Consider the following 19,156-nt stretch of genomic DNA (forward strand, 5'->3'; position numbering starts at 1 on the left):
GTTATGAACTCCTGAAGCTGCCGAATAACAAACTGATCATTTGAATCAGCTGTGCTGGAGCGGGGAGAGATCTAAAACATGCAGGACATGTGGCTATCCAGGAGAGGGTTGGCCACCCCTGACTTGAAGGCTGAGGCTGGGGTCCAGAACACAGCACTAAGCAATAAGCTCCAGAAGACCCTTTAACCACACCTCCCACTCTAAGATCAGCACATGACAAGGGTCAGAGGTGAGGAGAGAGAGAGAGACCCCCTGAAAGCACCCAGAGGGTCTGCGGCTAGCAGGTCCAAACCCAGCAGAGAGGCCAGCGAGCGTGAGGCACTGTCAAACACAAACAAAAAAAAAACACAAGAGTATGCTGGGGTGTGAGCGGGGCCAGACTGTGTCCTGGGCGTCTGCCCTTTCACAGGGCCAGGTGCTGACAGCAGGGCTACATACATCTACTGCAGCACAAACAGCCTCAGCAGCGGGTTCACTGCACCACTGCAACACGAGAGCCTCATGAACAGGCGCTTTGAGCCTAAGCACACAGTCAGCAGGCACACCTGGACGCGGTTCCGCCATTCAGGCACAAAGCCTGCGGATTCAGCTCGCTTTCAGAGCCCGCACAGCCCCGGGCTCAGCGCTCACGCTCCCCCCGAGCGGGGCGCTGCTTCCTGCCCTCTGAATAATCACCCCATTGACAGAGCCGACTGCTTCCTGCAAATCCCCGCTCCTTTCAGCGCCCACTTCCTGCAGCCCCGCCCCCCGCAGCGGAAGAGGGTGCCCCCCGGCAGTACCCAGGACAGTGTCTCCATTCTCTGTCTCGCAGGAAACGTGTGAATATTATGGGCTGTGTCTGTCAGCGCTGGGCTGGTGTTTGTGTTGGGGCACAGAGGACATGTGTGTTTCTGAGAGATTGCTCTGAAGCTTTAAACCCTCATAAAGCTCTGATAAAAGAGAGAGTGAGAGAGAAACTATGACACAGCGCATACGTGTTTGCAAATGAACACACACAAAAGACACACACACGTCCATATACATACACACACGCACACATACACACACAATGAGGCACCCTACAACACATAGCTACAGAACCCCACTGCGATCAATCAACAAGAAAATAACACTCAATCTCCACAACCACAACCACTGGCTGCTGTGAAATCTACCCTGACTCCATCCCCAAAGACTGCCCCCTCACTGACAGGGCAGAATCAAACAGGATTAGGCGTTACGAAATTAAAGAGAGGCCTCAGTCACGTCAGAAACTCGCTGATGATCTTACCTCACAGGAGGAAAGCATGAAGGAACAGACGAGAATAATCCAGAATGGAGAATACCACTGTTAAGCCACAGTGTAACATATGGGACTTTGTATTTTTGGAGACTTCGTCCCGTAAAGGAAGAAGGTGATCAGAGGTGATCAAAGGCAGAGAGAAAGTGGAAAGAGTTGCGTGAGTCCAGACAGAAGAGGACTGAGAGAGAGAGAGAGAGAGAGAGAGAGAGAGAGAGAGAGGGAGGACTGAGAGAGGAGGGCAGGTTCACTCATAAAAGTGAATAATCCCACACCACAGCCCACAGGCTGCCAGCCAGCTGGTCTTAACAGACAAGAGTGAAACAGAGGTTAAGTATACAGAGACTGCGTAGACACTGGAGAGAAGTCATGCAGAGGCTGCACAGACGTTCAGACCTCTCAGTCCCACCCAGACCAGCCTCCATGAACCAGGCCTGACACCGCCCCAGTCCAGCAGTCACACACAGACCCAGCAGCCCCTGCTTGGAGATCCAGCCCCCAGCAGCCAGTCCAACAGGAACAGGACAGGAGAATGGGTTGTGACCACAACCATGATCATGACCGTGACTGTCACTGTGACCTGACCCTCTGCAGTCAGAAGCCACAACAACCATCATCATCTTACTATGATACACACCTGCTATCTCGCACACAAACCCACACACGACCTTGCTGTCCTGCAAGACAGTATTACACACTTATTTAGGGTGATTTTGCAGTGTTTTATCAGTGTGAAGCCACTGTGGCTTTACAGCTCCACAAATACAGAGGACTAAGAAAGAGGAAGGGTATGTACGCACAGCGCATCAGAACACACAGTACTGAACTCACGAACAGTAAACGTCCTTCTAAATGAAGGACTCCAGAGACCAATCAAATTAAGCACCATGCTCTCTTTTATCCTAAATGAGATAAGAACGTTTCTCTGAGCCTATGCCAGCAGGCTGAGTGAGTAATTGGACCCTAAGCTAAGTCAGTCAAAACCTTTCAGACGTGAATTTGCCACATTGAAAAGGAAATGCTTGCGTGTGTATAGTATATATGTGTAATTTATGAGTGTGTGTGCATGTATGTGTATTAGTATACTTTGTATGCAGGTGTATTGGTGTGTGTGTGTGTGGAATGTATGTGTACAAGCATGTGTATTGGTATTGGTATTATATTGTAGATGTATGTGTGCAGTAGTATTGGTACACTGTGTATTGGTATGTGTGTGTGTGCGTGAGTACGTGTGCCGGTACAATGTGTACTGGTACAGTGTGTATTGGTGCAGCACACTCAGCCCATAGGAAAGAACATCCTGGAAGCCCTCGTTCTCATGTGATGAGTTCACTGTGACCTCTGACCTCTCTGGGCATCCAGAGCTGTTTCTGTCCACACCAGCATCGTTTATCATGGCAAATAAAGACCTCATGTTTCCTACTGTCTTCATGGCCCCGTCTCTGAACCCCAGCGTGACCCCAGCACAACCTCCCCAGTCATGTGTCCCTTACATGGCCAGGCCAGGCGGGCTACACCGAGCTCTCCTCCTCTGCTCCAAAAACACTGTCCCCCACACACGGCTTCAGCACCATCACCACTACCGAAATAACCGTCATGGCCATATTCATGACTGAGGACAAAAACCTCTTGGGACCAAAACTTATTTAATGCCTCTGATAGCAGCTTACTGTAATAGTGGCTCGCTAATAATGTCTCTCATACCAGCTCAGTCTGATAACAGCCCAATCTAACAATGTCACTCTGATACCAGCTCTCTCTAATACTCTCACTCTGATAGCGGTTCTCTCGTATACTCTCACCCTACGCACAAAGTACAAACACACACACACAGGCAGCTGGTTCAGGCTTTAGCCCATGTGAGGGATAGCTCATTCCCCAACTCAGAGCCAGTCAGAGTCCAGGCACAATATTTACACTTTACACCCAGTCACATGACTCTGCTCCAATGGCTTACATATTACAGGGTAGTCAAGAAACACCTGCCTCAGCTACCAGCGTAACCATCACACATAACTTACATTCCTAACAAACCACACAGGAACAGACTGGGAGACAAGAATGCCAAGACGAACATCAGAAAATGGCACCAGCCGTAACGGGGCACAGCGATTATTCTAAAGAGTGAGGGACCACACCTTCTAACACGCTTTAGTACACAGGAACATACCTGTGCCTCACTTATTTTACACTGGACACAACTACACAATAACAGGAGCCACAAAGCAGATTTATAAAATCAGACAAATACAGTACTACAGTTACTACAGTAACGTGTTACACCTACAATGCAGACAGCACCTGGGAGGACACAGCCTCAGGTTACCAGCCTCATTTTGAGACACGTGCTAACATGCTAAGCGTTTTAAGGAAACAGACATCAAACCAGATTAGTTTTTTTTTTTTCTTCAGAATAGTGTCAGTAAGGATACAGCTACATCTCCGAAAGGCATAAACACTGAAGCTCATCTCCAGAGACACAGCTCTGTGATTACTCTGGAAGCCATTCTGGCTGTGGCCAAAGGTGACTGCTACCTAATCTCTCAGTGTTTGCAGAGAAACAGTCTCAGTGTGGGGAGCCAAAGGACCCCCCCTGGCCTCATTGGGGTCTACCTCAGAGTGTAACTCCATGGACCACAAAGAGGGGCCCCCCCAAGACGTTCCCCCTCAAGTTGCCGACTCCTGGAGGTAGGGCCAAGGACCACCACTGGAGCTGCACAGTGAGGGACTGGCTCTGTGCAACCACACAGGCCATTGGGCTGTGCCAAACCGCACCGTGCCGGCACAGCAGCGATCTGACCCTGAGCCTCTGATCCACAGATTAAGCTCTCAGAGCTGCAGGGTCTTAATAAGGCCTTGTTTTCCCTCAGAAAGACCTCATTGTGTTTATCTCCATGGCAACAGGCTCCTCCGAACACCTGGGGTTTGTGTCACCAGTAGTTGTGGCAGTAACAGAACTCGAGTGTAAATTCCACTTGAAGCAGAGCGATTATATTGCAATCATTATTTACACGCACAGCTAACGGCCATGTCCTGGGCGTAATCCCTCAGAATTTTGCGTATGTGTTTGTACAGCTGTGTTTCTCTGATGCAAGCGCAGCGCCTCTCTCTCAGGGGGACGCGGGGAGGAGCTCGTCTGCGGTTTGGACCTGCAGCTTCACCGTTACGGCTCCAAAGCCCTCCTCTTACCTCCGGGCTGCAGATGGACTCACACACCACCACAGGACACAGCGCCCTGCCAAACCCTGACGCTTACCCTGCAGAGTGTCATTCTCAGTCTCTCTGCGTGGGTGAACCTGGTGGCTGTGCGACCAAACCCATCTGACTGCTGGGCGCTTTCAGGCACAGCAAACAAAGAGGGGGTTTCGTACCCCGCAAAGCCAGTGAGGTTACGAGACACCACACTGGATCCTCAGCTGTTTTGGGTGAGCGTGTTCTAGATTCATCTCTGCTCCGGAGTATCAAGCCGACGCCGCACGACCGACATCCTGGGTGTTTTTACCGATCCTCAATCATCCGTTGCCAGCATCTCTCCTCCCTCTCTGAGCCAATCACAATCCTCACCTCTGACCTCCACGCCTGTAAAAACGTATTTCCTGTACATACGAGCAGGATTCCTGGGCTGTGACTCGCTCTCCGCTCCGGGCTCTCCTGGGGACTCTGCCGCGTTTTTGCTCCCCGTCGTCTCGTCAGATGCGCTTGCCTCACCCTGCCTCGTTTACACACCGTTCCCCCAAATCTCTTATGCAACTCTGTCACGCTCTGTCACGCTCCCCTTAGCTTAGTGTGTCAGCACTGCGAGAGGAGCTTTCTTCCTCTTCCGCCTCCTCCAAGCGTACGCAGAGCTGAGTTACCCACAATGCTTTGGTGGCAGTGGATAGACTGTGCTCTGGCCTGATGTTCAGACTGCTGCACACTAGGACTGCTAGAACACCTTCCCCTCTCCTGAGACCGTACAGTCACAGAGATACCCAGGACCTCTAATATCCCTTTCCCATTGTAGAGCTGGAACCAGGCTGGTTCACTATATCCCTTTCCCGCTGAAGAGCTGGAGCCAGGGTACCTCATTGTATTCCTTGTCCACTGCAGAGGTGGATCCCTTTCCTACCATAGAGCTGGAACCAGCCTGGCTCATTATACCCCTTTCCCACCGTGGAGCAAATTAAAATAGCAAAACTCTATTAAGGACATATAATCATTTATTAACTCCAGCAGTTAGTTACAGGGAGTAAATATTTACACTGCTGCACAGAAGCTGTCACATTTCCTCAAGAATGCTCCATTCCTTTGGAAACAGTATCCAGCTGAAACTCCACACACTGAGGCCCTGCTGTACAAAGCAGTGCATCAAGGGTAGAGACCGCCAGGAGGGTGGAGCTTAACTCACAGCAGCTGACACAGCACAGGAGAGGAAGTGCAGGTGTGGAGTGGGCGGAGTCCCGTTGTGGGAGAGGGCAGGTGTGACTGACGCACTTACAGGGAAATGCTGAGCGAGTCAGAGCTTTTCTGAAAAGCCACAGCTCCTGAGAGGGTGATCGAGCTTCGTTTCCTCTGCCTCTGATCTCTCTCCACAGCTCGGCATAGCCCACATTTGGGAGCAAACGCTCTCAGAACCCAAGTGCAAACCACTGATACCTATCACATCTCACACTCATCACTTATTGATTTATCACTTTCTCAGAGCGCTCCAATCAATGACTTCAAATAACCAGGGACAGTACCGGGAGGGGGGGGGGGGGGGAGGCAGGGTTGCACCCAGCATACGCCGTGTGTCTGATTGGCTACTGTGGAACCTTCAGGGCAGTGCAGAGAAAAGAGAGCTCAGCACTGTATATACACAGGTCAATATCCACTTTCATCACCTCACATAATCACGCACTGGTGGCCCACCAAGCTGCTGTATCAGGGACTAAACAATGGAGAGCCGCCAGTTTGGGTTTCCAGATGGCTTCCAGCTACGCCACAGCTGATCTGGACTCTGCACAAGCAGGGACCCGATCGTGTATGAGAATCAGACCATTCAATTAGGCCTCAGAACAACTAGAGAAGAGGTCAAACAGGGAGTATGGCTACCACCAGCCCCAAGTGTGTGCGTGAGCATGTGTGATTGTGTTTGTTGCTCTTAGTGTATGTGCACTCGTTCTGCAAAAGAGGACGTTTTCAGTGAAAAGGAGTTTATAAGCACTTGCTGTGAAGCTCCAGCTGCTGTCAGAGGTGAGGTCGTAGGTCACCGAGTCAGTACGGACCCCAGGTTTGAGGTTGTACTAACCACCTACACCCTGAGTTCCAGCACCAGTGATTCTCAGCTGTGTCTCGGCAGTCTATGTCCCTCACATGCACTGTTTCTCAGCTGTATCTCCCCAGCACTGTCCAAAACTCCACCCCAAGGTCAGAGTGATTCAGTTTTCCTGGGATGTTTCCCTGGCATTCCTGAGTTAAGGCCTTTCCAAAGGCGCCTTCTTTTGCATGCGCCAGCCAGACTGGTACCACTGCGCCCTGAGTCACCAACACCCAAGAGCAACATGGTTATGAAATGAAATGACCAAACACCCGCAGGGAAACCGCATTTGGCAGTTAACAGCGCAGCGTGTTGTGGTTTTACCTGCAGGTAGACGGGAGAGAAGTTTGCAGAGCTGGAACATGAGGACAACACCACTGCCAGGAGGAGTGCTCTTGCTAAAGACAGCAGAGACGTAACTGGAGATTCAGCACAAAAACCAACTGAATAACTGTAGGGCCTGTCTCCAATAAGCCAAGCCAAGGTTAAAGGCCGCACTACCCGACAGAGCAGGGGTGGAATAACAGAGTGGATATTACGCTTAATATCATAGTTATAATGTTTAATATCATGGTTACAATGTTTAAAATCATAGTCACTATGTTAACCAACATCAACAGGGACCCTGAGCAACAGCGACAGGTCTCCAGGACAGAAGCAGGTGATCTACACCTGTTGTTGCCTTGGCACCACAAACAATCCATGAACCCCCAGGGGTGTGGGGGTGAACCCCTTTGTTTTTGTATTCTCTCTGGAATCAACTACATTTTTTTATTCAATCAGGTTTACAGGTGAAGTGCCAAAAGAGAAAGGCAGTGTGTAACAGCACCGTAAAGACAATTAATAACTCAGAGATGTAATGGATCACTACATAAATGAGGACAGATTCAGACTTGAACAAACTCCCCTGGAAGAACAGACAGCGCTGAGCCAAGACCCTGGCACGTAGCAGACATTTATTTAAATCCATTGTTTTCTGTCTCCCCCGCAGCACCGCAGTAATTGTCCTTCTCCATTAAAGACACATTAAAGCTGCCTGTCGGGTTAGTTCTCAGTTCCTGTCTGTGTCCAGCCCTAACTCCACCCGCCTCACACAGACATCCATCACTGTCCAATCAGAGAGCAGCAGCTGAACCTCTCTCTGACCAATCCACAGCAAGCAGGGCGGAGAAGGTGCGTTTATTCTTTTGTTTCACTTAAAGCAGAGCAGCACCTGCGATTGATGGATACAGCGTCCAGTCAGAGCTCTGACTAGGGGCATCTCAGAGCTCTTCAGCACTCACAAGTCACGGACTAAAATACTCCAATCACTGTGACTCCAAGAGGTATTTACCATCACCTCCCATAAATATATCATTACATATGATATTCAGTATCTCCATTACACATACGATTATGTACTTCATCCATTCATATCTCCATTAAATGGCATTAGCTTAATATCTCATGAGAAGGACATGTGATAATCACGTCCATAAATGGATTCTGCTTCACACAGCCACTCCCTGTCCAGGGCAAATCCCCAGGGATCAAAGGTCATTTCCTGCACAGACCTCATTCAATGCTACCATCAACCCTGCTCTACCTGGTAGCTCAAACCTAAAGGCCTCTGGAGAACACAAAATGATCCGACCCACGGGAAAAGGCCATGGGGTTGAATGCAGGCCACCTGTTTACCCAGAGTTCAGCCTGCTGGCTATGGGGCTTCCCAGGGCCCAAAACAAGCCCCACAGCAGAAGGTACGGCACACATTTCCGCAGCATGCAAAATTTTCCACATCAGTCATTTATTTCAGCAGCAATGATAAAAAGAACACTGCATGCCTGGGCTGCAGAAAAATGAAAATCAAAAAAGAAACAAAAAAAAGCACAAAGAGGGACAAGAATAACTTTCAGCTGAGGGTGGAGGTAAGGGGTGCCCCTTAAACCAAAACCATCACCCTAACAGAGTCTCTTTTATCCTCATCTGCCACGCAGATGGCCAGCACCGTCATACAGGACTGCAGACACAATGGAAACTACATCCTATTCTCCTACATCCAGCCACTCTCACAGAGAGGCATTTAAAGACCACTCCTCCACCGAGCAGCTGCAAATCTCTGTCTTACTCCATATCTGACAGGATCAGACAGAAGGCTAAAGAGCCTGCTTATGATTGATTCTGATTCCAAAATTTAAAAATTTGCTGTCCTTTTCTAAGCTGCATTAAGCAGCATTTAATTCTGCTGGAAAAAGTTACCGATGTCCAGCACAGAGGGGCCTCTGCTTGAACCTGCAGTCACACTCAGATATGAGGCTATGAGATGCTCTATACACACTGTATCTCCAGAAAGGACAGACAGAAAGACACCTCCCAAATGGTCATCAACTAGCCAATCAGATCCCAGTACTAAAACACAAGAACAAGTGAAAACGCAGCTCCACGACTCCAGAGAATACAGAGAGGTGGCCTGGGTCATGACATCACACCCACCCAGCTCGCGCCCTGCTGCTGCTATTAATTACTAATTCTTCTGTTAGCTACACTGTCGCCCTCACACTACCCACAATGCACCTGCTGCTGCCACCTTCGCTCTGCGGATGAGTGACTAACACTCCCCATGTACACCTCATCTGCTGGGACTCGGAGGCTCTGGAAAAACTGTCCCGCTGCTCTCTTACAATGAAACAGACCTTATGAAACACTCACAGGGGGTGTAATTATCAAGTTCAGAGTCCAGTGCCTTCACAACTTTTATTACTACAAAGTTTCCATGTACATCACTCATTCACACATACTCCACACAGGAAATGGATTCTGCACTCAGCATAAGATGGAAGCCTGACACAGCAAGCAGAGATGTGGGAGTGAGTGATGCTCTTTTCGACTCCAACGTGGTGAATCTCCACTCTGACCAGCATCATCATCCGCCCCCAATGGCACGCTATATCAGACCACTAAAGCTCCTAACAGAGAGAGGAACCGGCAGAGCAGCTGGACTAACACACACATATACACATGCACACACACACACACACACACACACCACAGTCCCACAGTCCCCCTTACAGTCACTGAGTTGCCTGTGGCCCTGCCCACAGAGGGACACTCTTGGGATATTCTGAAGCTCAGTCAAACGCCATTCACATTACAGCTCAGAGATGCTCTCCTCCTCCACCCAGCAGTCTGGAATGGAGTGGGTACGGCAGCTTAAAGGGACAGAAAATTACATCTAGAGCTGTGATCACACTCACACACGCACACACATGCACTCACACACGCAAACACAAACACACACACACTCTGTCTCAACCTCCACAGCCTGCTCGTCTAGGCTAACTTTTTATAGCAACATCAAAACCTTGCGTTCCTGGTACAACTGTCAAAAAAAGATTTCGGCAGTCACCTTCTCACCCCACCTGATTATTCCCCAACAGTTTACAGCAGTGCTCACAGACACAGAGCATTGCTGCTGTGGGGGAGGGAAACAATCACACCTCTCTGAAAAACAGAACGATGCCGTTTCCACTGAGCTGTGGCCCACCGCCATGAATCTCTCTCTCTCTCTCAACACAACCTGTCCATCCTCTAATATCATCCCACCAAACCAGATACAACACACACACACACACACACACACACAACACACACACACACACACACACACACTCAGAGACATCAATACCTACACATTCAGCTGCTTATCTGTGTATACACAACCCACAGATCTTATAGAAAGGAGGGAGGGGAATCAAAGACAAGTTGGAACTGACTGCACAGCTGGTTGTCTCCTTCACTTACAGCACAATTTCATAAAGAAACACCTTCTTTTACATTTCCTATTTGTATATATGCAGAACTCGACAATTCTGTATAATATATCCTTGACGTAAATGTTTTTCTTGTAGTTTTGTCTTGTAGTTTCAGTCACAATACTGGAAAGTCTCACTCAGAATACAGGCAATACATCCAATTGCCTCAGTCTGCTTATTATACACCAGCAGTGACATATCAGACTGGCCAGGTAAGGTGCAGAACCTGAGAACTGGACCCCTCCACCTGCTGGTTCTCTCAAAGGCACATGAAACACTGGAGGACCCATTCACAACACACTGCCCTAACAGGACAAAAATGCTAATGCTAAACAGCAAACGATGGCTAAACCAACTCCCGTGCCCAGAAAACACATTCAGCAGACCTTTATTTTCTGGATTTTCTTTATGCTTTTTCCCCTTTTTTCACCCACTTTGGTATCGCCAAATGTATTACACTGCACTGCACCTCTTCACACACACTCACATAGGAGCCCTACAGTGAAACAAATGAAGGCCCCCAAAACACTCACATGCAGCCAGTGGTTATTCTTCCACACAACTCCCACAGAGCAAACACCAATTGGAGGATAGGCACATCTCCACTGATGTCATCAGAGTGACTTGCATGCACCTCGTCAGCAACTAGATGGTGCTACAGAGGCAGGAGGGGGGGACCTAGCTGATGAAGCCCACCTCACCCCAGCAAAACAAAGCCAACTAACAGTGTTCTGCTACTCCAGGCTCCCAGTGTCTGTCAGTGAATGACACAGCTCAGACTGTAATCTGGAAGACAGTCTGCACTGAGAACAAGCAGCTGAGACACATTAAGCACTCCTGAGACTGTTTTTATTCTTTTTTTTTTTCATTTATTTAATTCTTTATTATCATTTCTAACCTGGGAATCACTGACTGGGTTTTAGCTCATGCAGGAAGAGGCTGAAGTGATCCCCCTGCCTGCGGCTGTCTCTCTTGCACTAAACATCTGTCTGGGAAAAATGAATGGTTTCCGACTCTCCACAGAAGGTGTGAGCCGTCCCAGAGAGCTTGCGTTTATAATCCAATAACGAGCTCCGAAACCCAATATACCACCACAAACTGTTCAACTACATGTTTTGCAAGAGCAAAAATAGAATTTTCCTTCTATTGTAAAAGTAAGTGCTGAGATGTTTGTCAGAACAGTCATATCTTCCTCAGGGGGCTCAGGGTAGCTAAGCTGTCATCGGTGAAAAGAGCTGGAGCCTCTGCTGGCCCCAGCCCTCCTGCAGTGCACTGTGGGAAACTGCATGCACCTCCCTTCCTGCTCACACACAGAAAAAAGGCTTTTCCCCCATTAACTGCTGAGGCTGTACTTTCTAACTTCGTTTTTGTCATTTTTAAACATTTTCTCCTGTAACGGTGAGGGTGAGAGTGAAATTATCGGGAACACAATGATTTTTTTTTCATCCGAATTTCCAGATATCAGGTGTGTATGTCCAAATATTACAGGTGGAATGGAAACCCTTTGCAATCTGGCTTTTAGGGTCTATGCTAAATATTTCATTATTTGTTAGTGTTTGTAGATCCAAATCTTTTGATAAGATGCTTTCAAAAGATGCTGTGTTTCCCATTATTCCCATCTCACTGGCTTAGTACAGAGAAAAAGCCTATGCTTCTGACAGCCTATGGCCTGTCTATCTGTCTGCCTGCCTGCCTCTCTGTCTGGATGCATGTCTGTCTGTCTGTAGCATTCTAATGCCACCCGATGTGGCAGTTTAAACCTCAGGTGTTTCCTCTTTGTGCTTTTCAGCTCTTCTCCACCCCCACATTCTGCGAACAACCCGCCTAACAAAAATGTCAAAAAAAATAAATGAGGAGAAAGTGATATCCATCAGGGAGTGCTGATGTTGGCAACCCCCCTGGCCGCCTCCCCTCCCCAACACACAGAACTGCCACACAGAACCACCTGCTTGGCTGCCAGCCACATGGGCCTCTGATCACAAATTCTTTTTACGTTCAACCAACAGCCAGGAGAGAGCAGTCCTCTGTGGGGAGCAACCATGTGCTGTCAATCAAATGAACACATCTCCTTCCACAGCAAAACCCGGAGACTGGTTCAAATCCATAAGCATTCACTGATAAAGCATTAGACCTCAGCCCACTCTGGGGTTCGTGAAGCCTCCCTGTCCTGTCACTATCCAGGAGCAGGCAGAGGTGTGTGACCTCTCCTATCTCCTGTCAGACACAGGGAGGCCATGAACGGTCGGCAGAGCGCCTGCCGTTCCCATTGCTGTGTAGTAGCGTTATTAAAGCAACTTTTCAGCACATTATGAACAAACACTGAAACGTTAAACATTCGTGTAGCTATTACTTTAGCCGTTTAATACTGAGACCAGTTCTAAAGCTGATGGCCACATTAGACAGCTCCAACGATCTTATCCTACTACTACTACAAAAAAAAAAAAAACTAAACATGCAGTAATTCCGTCTTACGGGCTGACGGCTACGAAAGCGTACTATATCTGTTTCTAAAACCGATATTACCTCAAAAATATACCCGCAAAGTAACTGCTTAGCCTTCTTTGTGTCCTTAACGATCAAGCGATTACACCACATGCTTTGAATTGCAAAGATATGCTTTTAAGAAGGCAAAACTGCAAAGGTTACAAAAATATGTTTTTGGCAGAATCCCCTCTGGGAATGGCCATTGCAATCGCCTCCTTTGTTCACTGAGTACCAGTACAAATATATACTCGACTGGATTCCCTCTGAATCACGGTGTTGCGTTCAAATGGAAAATGAATAAACTATGCCTGTACTGCGATGGCTAACCATTGGTACACATGTTGCGTGTATCAAAGCTAAGTATCATTAGTTCTGTACAAACAGTTCCACTGAGTGCGGAAAGGCTGCGTGAGAAAGTACAGTTTCAGCACAGAGTTTTCGAATTGCTGAACCCCACATATGTTCAGATTTTACTGCAGTACAGCTTGGGGGAACAACTTTTTCAGTGAAAACTTATCCATTAATAGCAATACCCTGGAAGCTAGAGCACCACTCAGGCTAACACTGAAAGGATTTGGGCCTTGTCTAAATATTTGGATCTTTGTTATGTTAATGTTATTAGGTACCGAGGGTGGTCCAAGTCTTAAATACACCAATTCATTTTGGTCAGAGGCAGAAAATGTTATTCAACTTTAAAGAACGCTACCCCTTTAACCCAACTAACAAACTGAATTCCGGACTTTTTTTATTGACAACGGAGCTCAGAACAAATTAATTATTGACGACGCCTTAGCTGAACAGTGTTAAGTGTTATGCATCCTAAAGGACACATTAAAATACTTTACAGCGTTCGTTATGGGAACCCTAAATAAAATTTCACATGAGCGTTATCCGTCACCATCCGATTTTTATTTATTTATTTTTTAGTGATAACGTCAAATATCATCAATCAGTATGTGCTTTGAATAGGCGCATTAATACTATAACATATCTTCAATTAACACATCAAAATCTGCAAAGCAATCTTGTCATGTTTGAGCATAAACTCTTTCACGGCTTTGTCCATCAAAGTGTGTTTCATGCTCGCTATCCAACACATATACCCCGGGGGTGGGGGTGTTTTCGTAAGCATTAGAGCTCATGACAAATCGCTTTTGTTTGCTAATATAAGTAAACATTCATTTTCTCAAGAGTTAAATTGTAAGTAGTGACGGGAGCCGTCGCGATGAATTCAAGGGTAATTTTGCGGGCGTTCAAGGCAGATGGTGTTTCTTACGGAGCAGGCCGGCGACAACAAAGAGCTGTGCAAGGATCTCCGCAGAAATACACCAAAACTGGGATGGATCTTCAAAACGAAGCAGCGAACACGACATCTGGGAATGTTCAAATGCTGAACACAGGGCCTGTTCTGCCCGCAGAACGCAGCCTACACAAGTTCCAGGCTACTTTCTTTCCAGACAAAGTAAAGGAAAAAAATGATAGCGGCCCGTAAGGACACTTAAATTGTAACACATTCACCAGGAGCAGAGACTTACTTGAACCTTCCCTGGCAGTGTTGACACTGCTCCCCGACCCATCCGCGGTCGCAGACGCATGTTCCATTGAAACATTTTCCAGAAAAGCAGTTTTTATCACATGATTTGGAAGGGGAGCCTTCGGCACAAACCAGCAGGTAACACATAATATAAATCAGCAAATATCTGTTGACGTGTTGCAATCCACAGTGCGCGTACTTCTTCGGTGCGAAAAGAATCATCCCTTTTCTCAGCGTATGTCCAGCATCCATTTTATTATTTGATCGAGACAGGAAGATGCAGGGTGTGTTGGTACGACCTCCGTCTTCTCACTTTTGTGTGTTAAGGTTTTTTTTAATTATTCCGAGAATTCAAACTAATTAATCATTTGTGGCCAAGACAGTAGGCTACATGAATTCCTCAGCTAAACGCGTATTTGATCGTTTTCCGCCATTAAAATATGTACATATGTTAGCTAGCCAGCTATGCTAGCTAAGCAATAAGTACATGTTTATAGAAATCCCCGGACTTCACTCATTCATTACAACTTCATTCCAGGTTTATTATGTTGCTGCAAACAAAAGAAGATGAACATTTGACCACGAATTCAAAGGTGTTTTGTACTTGTTAGTCACCTCCCGCTGTTAGAAAGAGGTCGCAAATTCACCCCAAAAGGCAGAATCGCAAAGATTCCGTGAAAAGAAACGCATCGTCCCCGATCAACAATTCGCATTTAAAGACTGACCATTACTGCTTCACAACAGTTTATTGTAAAACCACTCTATTCCAATAACATCTTTTGAGCAGCCATTTTAACGCGCAAACAGTTAGCCCTGAATAAATTATTTACAAAAACATGCAGCAACCAAAACGACCGGAATTCTGCGAATACTTGCGCCCAAAAGCGCTGACCTCTTCCCTCGCCAAAACCAGAGGAACAAAAGGCGAAATGATCCTTCTCTGTTTTTAGGTCCGAATCCCCAAAACGATTTCAGCGGCAGTCAATAACATGGATGTTGGCGGTGTTGTTCGCAGCGCCTGAGGATGCAGCAAACCTGAGAAATGATCAGGTCTGCTCATTTTTCCGAGCTCATTTACCAAAGATGCCCGGACCGAATGCGTTTTAGAACACGTGCAGGTCCTTGTTTTGTTGAGTTTTCCGTTTATTCAGTTCCAAAAAGTACACAAAACATCAGCGATTTCTATCCCATAACTCCCACGGCGATAGATCCTTCGCGTTGCTGTCGCGGCTCCACAGTCTGGGGAAAACTCCGGCCGCAGCACAATGCGCATGCGCAGCGCCGAGTCCGTCATTTAAAGGGCCGCAGACCCTGCTCAGGAGAAATCTCTGCGGTATTCTGCGCTACGCTGCCGTGTGCATTTCCCTATCGGCTTCTCTCTCATCAAACATCGAGATACCAAAATAAACATTTTTACAATATCACAGGCGTACATGGACATGTTTTAGAAACCTCTAAATATTTGACAGTCTATGATAGTTGTCGTTAATTTCTTTGACGATGAAGAAAATTATAACAAATGATAAATAATAAGCGTAATTTATATTTTAAACTCAATAAACAGCTAAATGCAATGTATGATCCTCTAGGTGCGACCAAAACACTTTCTCAGATGTGGTCATGAGTGGTCATCTACTGTAACCGATATGTAGGCTAATTGTCGATTATGAAACGTGAAAATGTCATTAATAAATTTTGAGAATCTTCGTTCCAGTAGAGCATCATCAGTAAGACCTAAACCCCACGGGGCAGACACCTTGATTGTGCCAGAATCGTCTCCTGATTTAAATTAAACATGTTATTTACATATAAGATTCCAATCAATACAAATCTTACGCTTACTGTAGTGTTGTTTAAACACCAGTCTATTAAGAATCCTTATGATAGACGCTACATATAGCCTATGCTATGTTAACACGATCACGCAGGGAATTTCGCTTTTTCAGTTATTGTAAGCGGTGTACAATGTAACAATGGCCGCCGTTTGCTTCTATCTTTTTTGTTGACATGTTTTTCAGCTCGACGGTTTCAGTCATGAGCTACTTGCCGCTCGTGGCGATATGCGATATCTGTTACTGCGGACATTCTTAGTAGGCTAGCCTATATGTTGCAATGACAGACATTCAGCCTAAGTGTCTCTGGACTAGTAGGCTATCTCTGCCCAATAAAAACGATTTAACAAGTGTATACACAGTCTACCGAGCCAAGCTAGTTGAACATACGCATTTAGCGAATATATGTATAAAAGTGTTTGTTGTAGTCCCAATGCGTTCCCTGTTAGCCGTATAGTCGGGAATACAAATATATTATTCTGAAAATGAAACGTTACAAACAAGGTTACGTACCTGGACACAAAAATCAAAATTGTCATATAAAGGCTTAGTTCATAGGCCTATGAGATATATTAAAATATAATAATAATAATATGTTGATATACCGTAAATATGTCTCTATATTTAAATAAGCGTGCATGTATAAAGCAGTGTAAATACTAGTGTCGTGACCAGATCTACGCTAAGGTTTGGACATTACAGCAACAAGCGATTCATTGTCTTCGATCTGCCATCTATTGACTGACAGGTAAGCCGTCCTTGAAGCCACGGTCTGGCAGGGCATGTCTAACACGGCATACAGACCCCGTCTTAATGTATTCAATATTACATCACCATAAATCCTCCAGTGACGTTAATAATACTTGTCACCATTGGTTCGTCCTGCGTTAATGGTCTATTTCATCATATTGAGCCTATAGTTGCATCTGTTCATTGTACCCTATCGCAAAGTAGTGTGGGTAACATCCAAAGGCCACAATATCACACCAGAGGGGTTTGCCTTCGGACAGGATATTGAGACATCAGTTCAAATGAGTATCCAGAAGTTGACCAAGTAACTACTGAAGCAAATAGTTCTGCATTAAAATCAGTTACACTCTGCTAAAGGCCTCTTACTCTCTTGTGTACTGTGTGTTAGTAAGAGGTTGGAGTCATATTGTTACCAAGACTTTGGGTCGTAGAGCTATTTTGTACTGACATATGGAGAATGTATGATTTATAGCTGTGAGTAAATTGGCTTGTTTTATACACCCAAAGCACCATTTAGATTTAGCTACAGGGAAACGGAAACAGTGTAAACATGTAAATGATACAAAAAATGCATCTTCTTCATCTCCTCTTCAAAAGATCATCTTGTAGTTTGAAAATTCCCACGTTGATGCCACTGAATTCGTGCTGCTTCCAGCAAGCCAGGTAATGCTCTTTACAATTACACTGATGGGTTCACTGAATGAAAAGAGTGAATTGAAATAATACAACCCAACAAAGTGATGTAGTCTTCCTTTTATCTGTCATTGCACAGTGCTTATTTGGCTAAAAAACCCAATTAAGCGGGCCTGACAATTAGCCCACAGGATGGCAGTGTCATGTTTCAGCTAAGTTATTTGGAGTTACATTAAAAGATGTCCCAAATTATAATCCTGTTGTAAAACAATTAACCACAACCTTTTCATACAAATGTTGTAAATTTGGATCATCATGAAACAGGGACTTCCTGTACATGTATGAGCAGTGCTCAAAATTCACTACAGAAATCTTTCCCCACAGAAAGAGCCAAAGAGGCCAAAATAGGTAACTGATCATGTGATTAAGTTCTGGGTCAGAGTTCATCAGGTGTATGAAAGTCTGGACCTGCTCTAGCGATTGGAATAGATATGCTTTTAATGTTTCCCTCCTTTATGCTTTTGCTTTTGAAATTGGCAGTTGTGCATTACATTTGTTAGATTTGTCTCACTGCAACACCCTCTGCATTCATGATACACTCGCAGGCAGCCAATGCCTGTTTTCTGTCCCACAGTGGAGAGGGCGCTCATTGGAGGATAGTCCTTACTTCACTGATGTCTTCTAATCCCCTCACAGGCAACTAACGAATTACATAATACTTGAGAGTGCCGAGATGAGGAAACCCTGGCAGACCTCCCCGCCCCTATCCTCGGTGGAACAAAGCCGATTGGTTACACCACTGCTAGTCATTATTGGCAGATGACACGGCCATTTTCAAACCCAGACCATAGGGCTCAGCTCACACTGAAGCGGCTTTCCAGCTGAGCTGCTCAGGAGCTCTCGGAATAGATTTTAGGCTCAGTTTAGATGCGTTTCTCAGTCAATGAAGTAATACTGGTACACCTGTTCCCTGATAAAACCAAATACCTATTTATACATAAAATCACTTCAAATCCACTAAACAAGATAAGGCCAGATGTTAACAAAGGCTGAAATGAAGGTCCATGTGCTGCTCGTACCCAGTGCGGTCAGGAGCCAGAGGACGAGACCCATCAGTCAGATGGTCATTCATCTTGTGTATAATGAGCTCTCCGGCTGAGGGCTCACCCGAATCCCCCGGGCCCTCACACACCTCCACCGCCATCGCCATAAATCAAACTCTACTCGGTCATTATGTTACGCGTACGATGGCATGCATCGTATTCACTGTGTGGTCCACAAGCACAACACACCTGAGTAACACAAAGGCATCTTACAGGGAAGCCGAAGCCTGCAGAGACCATCTTGCTGCATATAACTGCTGTTAGTAATGTGAGTGATCCATCATGTCATTCAGTAAACTCACAGCAATCACAGCTGGCATGGGAAACGTTCTCAGGGTTCCTTTTTTGTTATAAAACACATATTAATTAAGTCTATGGTCTACAGATAAGGGAATATCCTACATGATTACTGTTAATGACTCTTTCAGTCTGGTCATCTGTTAATCCCCCAGTTTCACTCTTTTAGATATTT

At 46.2% G+C, this 19,156-nt stretch overlaps 1 protein-coding gene across 2 annotated transcripts in view; it reads right to left on the reverse strand.

Annotated features, from left to right (window-relative positions):
- The window catches only part of atrnl1b (attractin-like 1b), a 96,961-nt gene extending 81,367 nt beyond the window's left edge, over positions 1–15,594 (reverse strand). For both annotated transcript variants that reach the window (XM_036529520.1, XM_036529512.1), the window contains exon 1: positions 14,368–15,594. In XM_036529520.1, coding sequence (XP_036385413.1) covers positions 14,368–14,618 — 251 coding nt within the window. In that variant the 5' untranslated portion in view covers positions 14,619–15,594. The remainder of the gene's footprint in view (positions 1–14,367) is intronic.
- Positions 15,595–19,156: the final 3,562 nt, after the last annotated feature.

This window comes from Megalops cyprinoides, chromosome 1 (genome assembly GCF_013368585.1).
Source record: "Megalops cyprinoides isolate fMegCyp1 chromosome 1, fMegCyp1.pri, whole genome shotgun sequence".
NCBI classification, from domain to species: Eukaryota; Metazoa; Chordata; class Actinopteri; order Elopiformes; family Megalopidae; genus Megalops; species Megalops cyprinoides.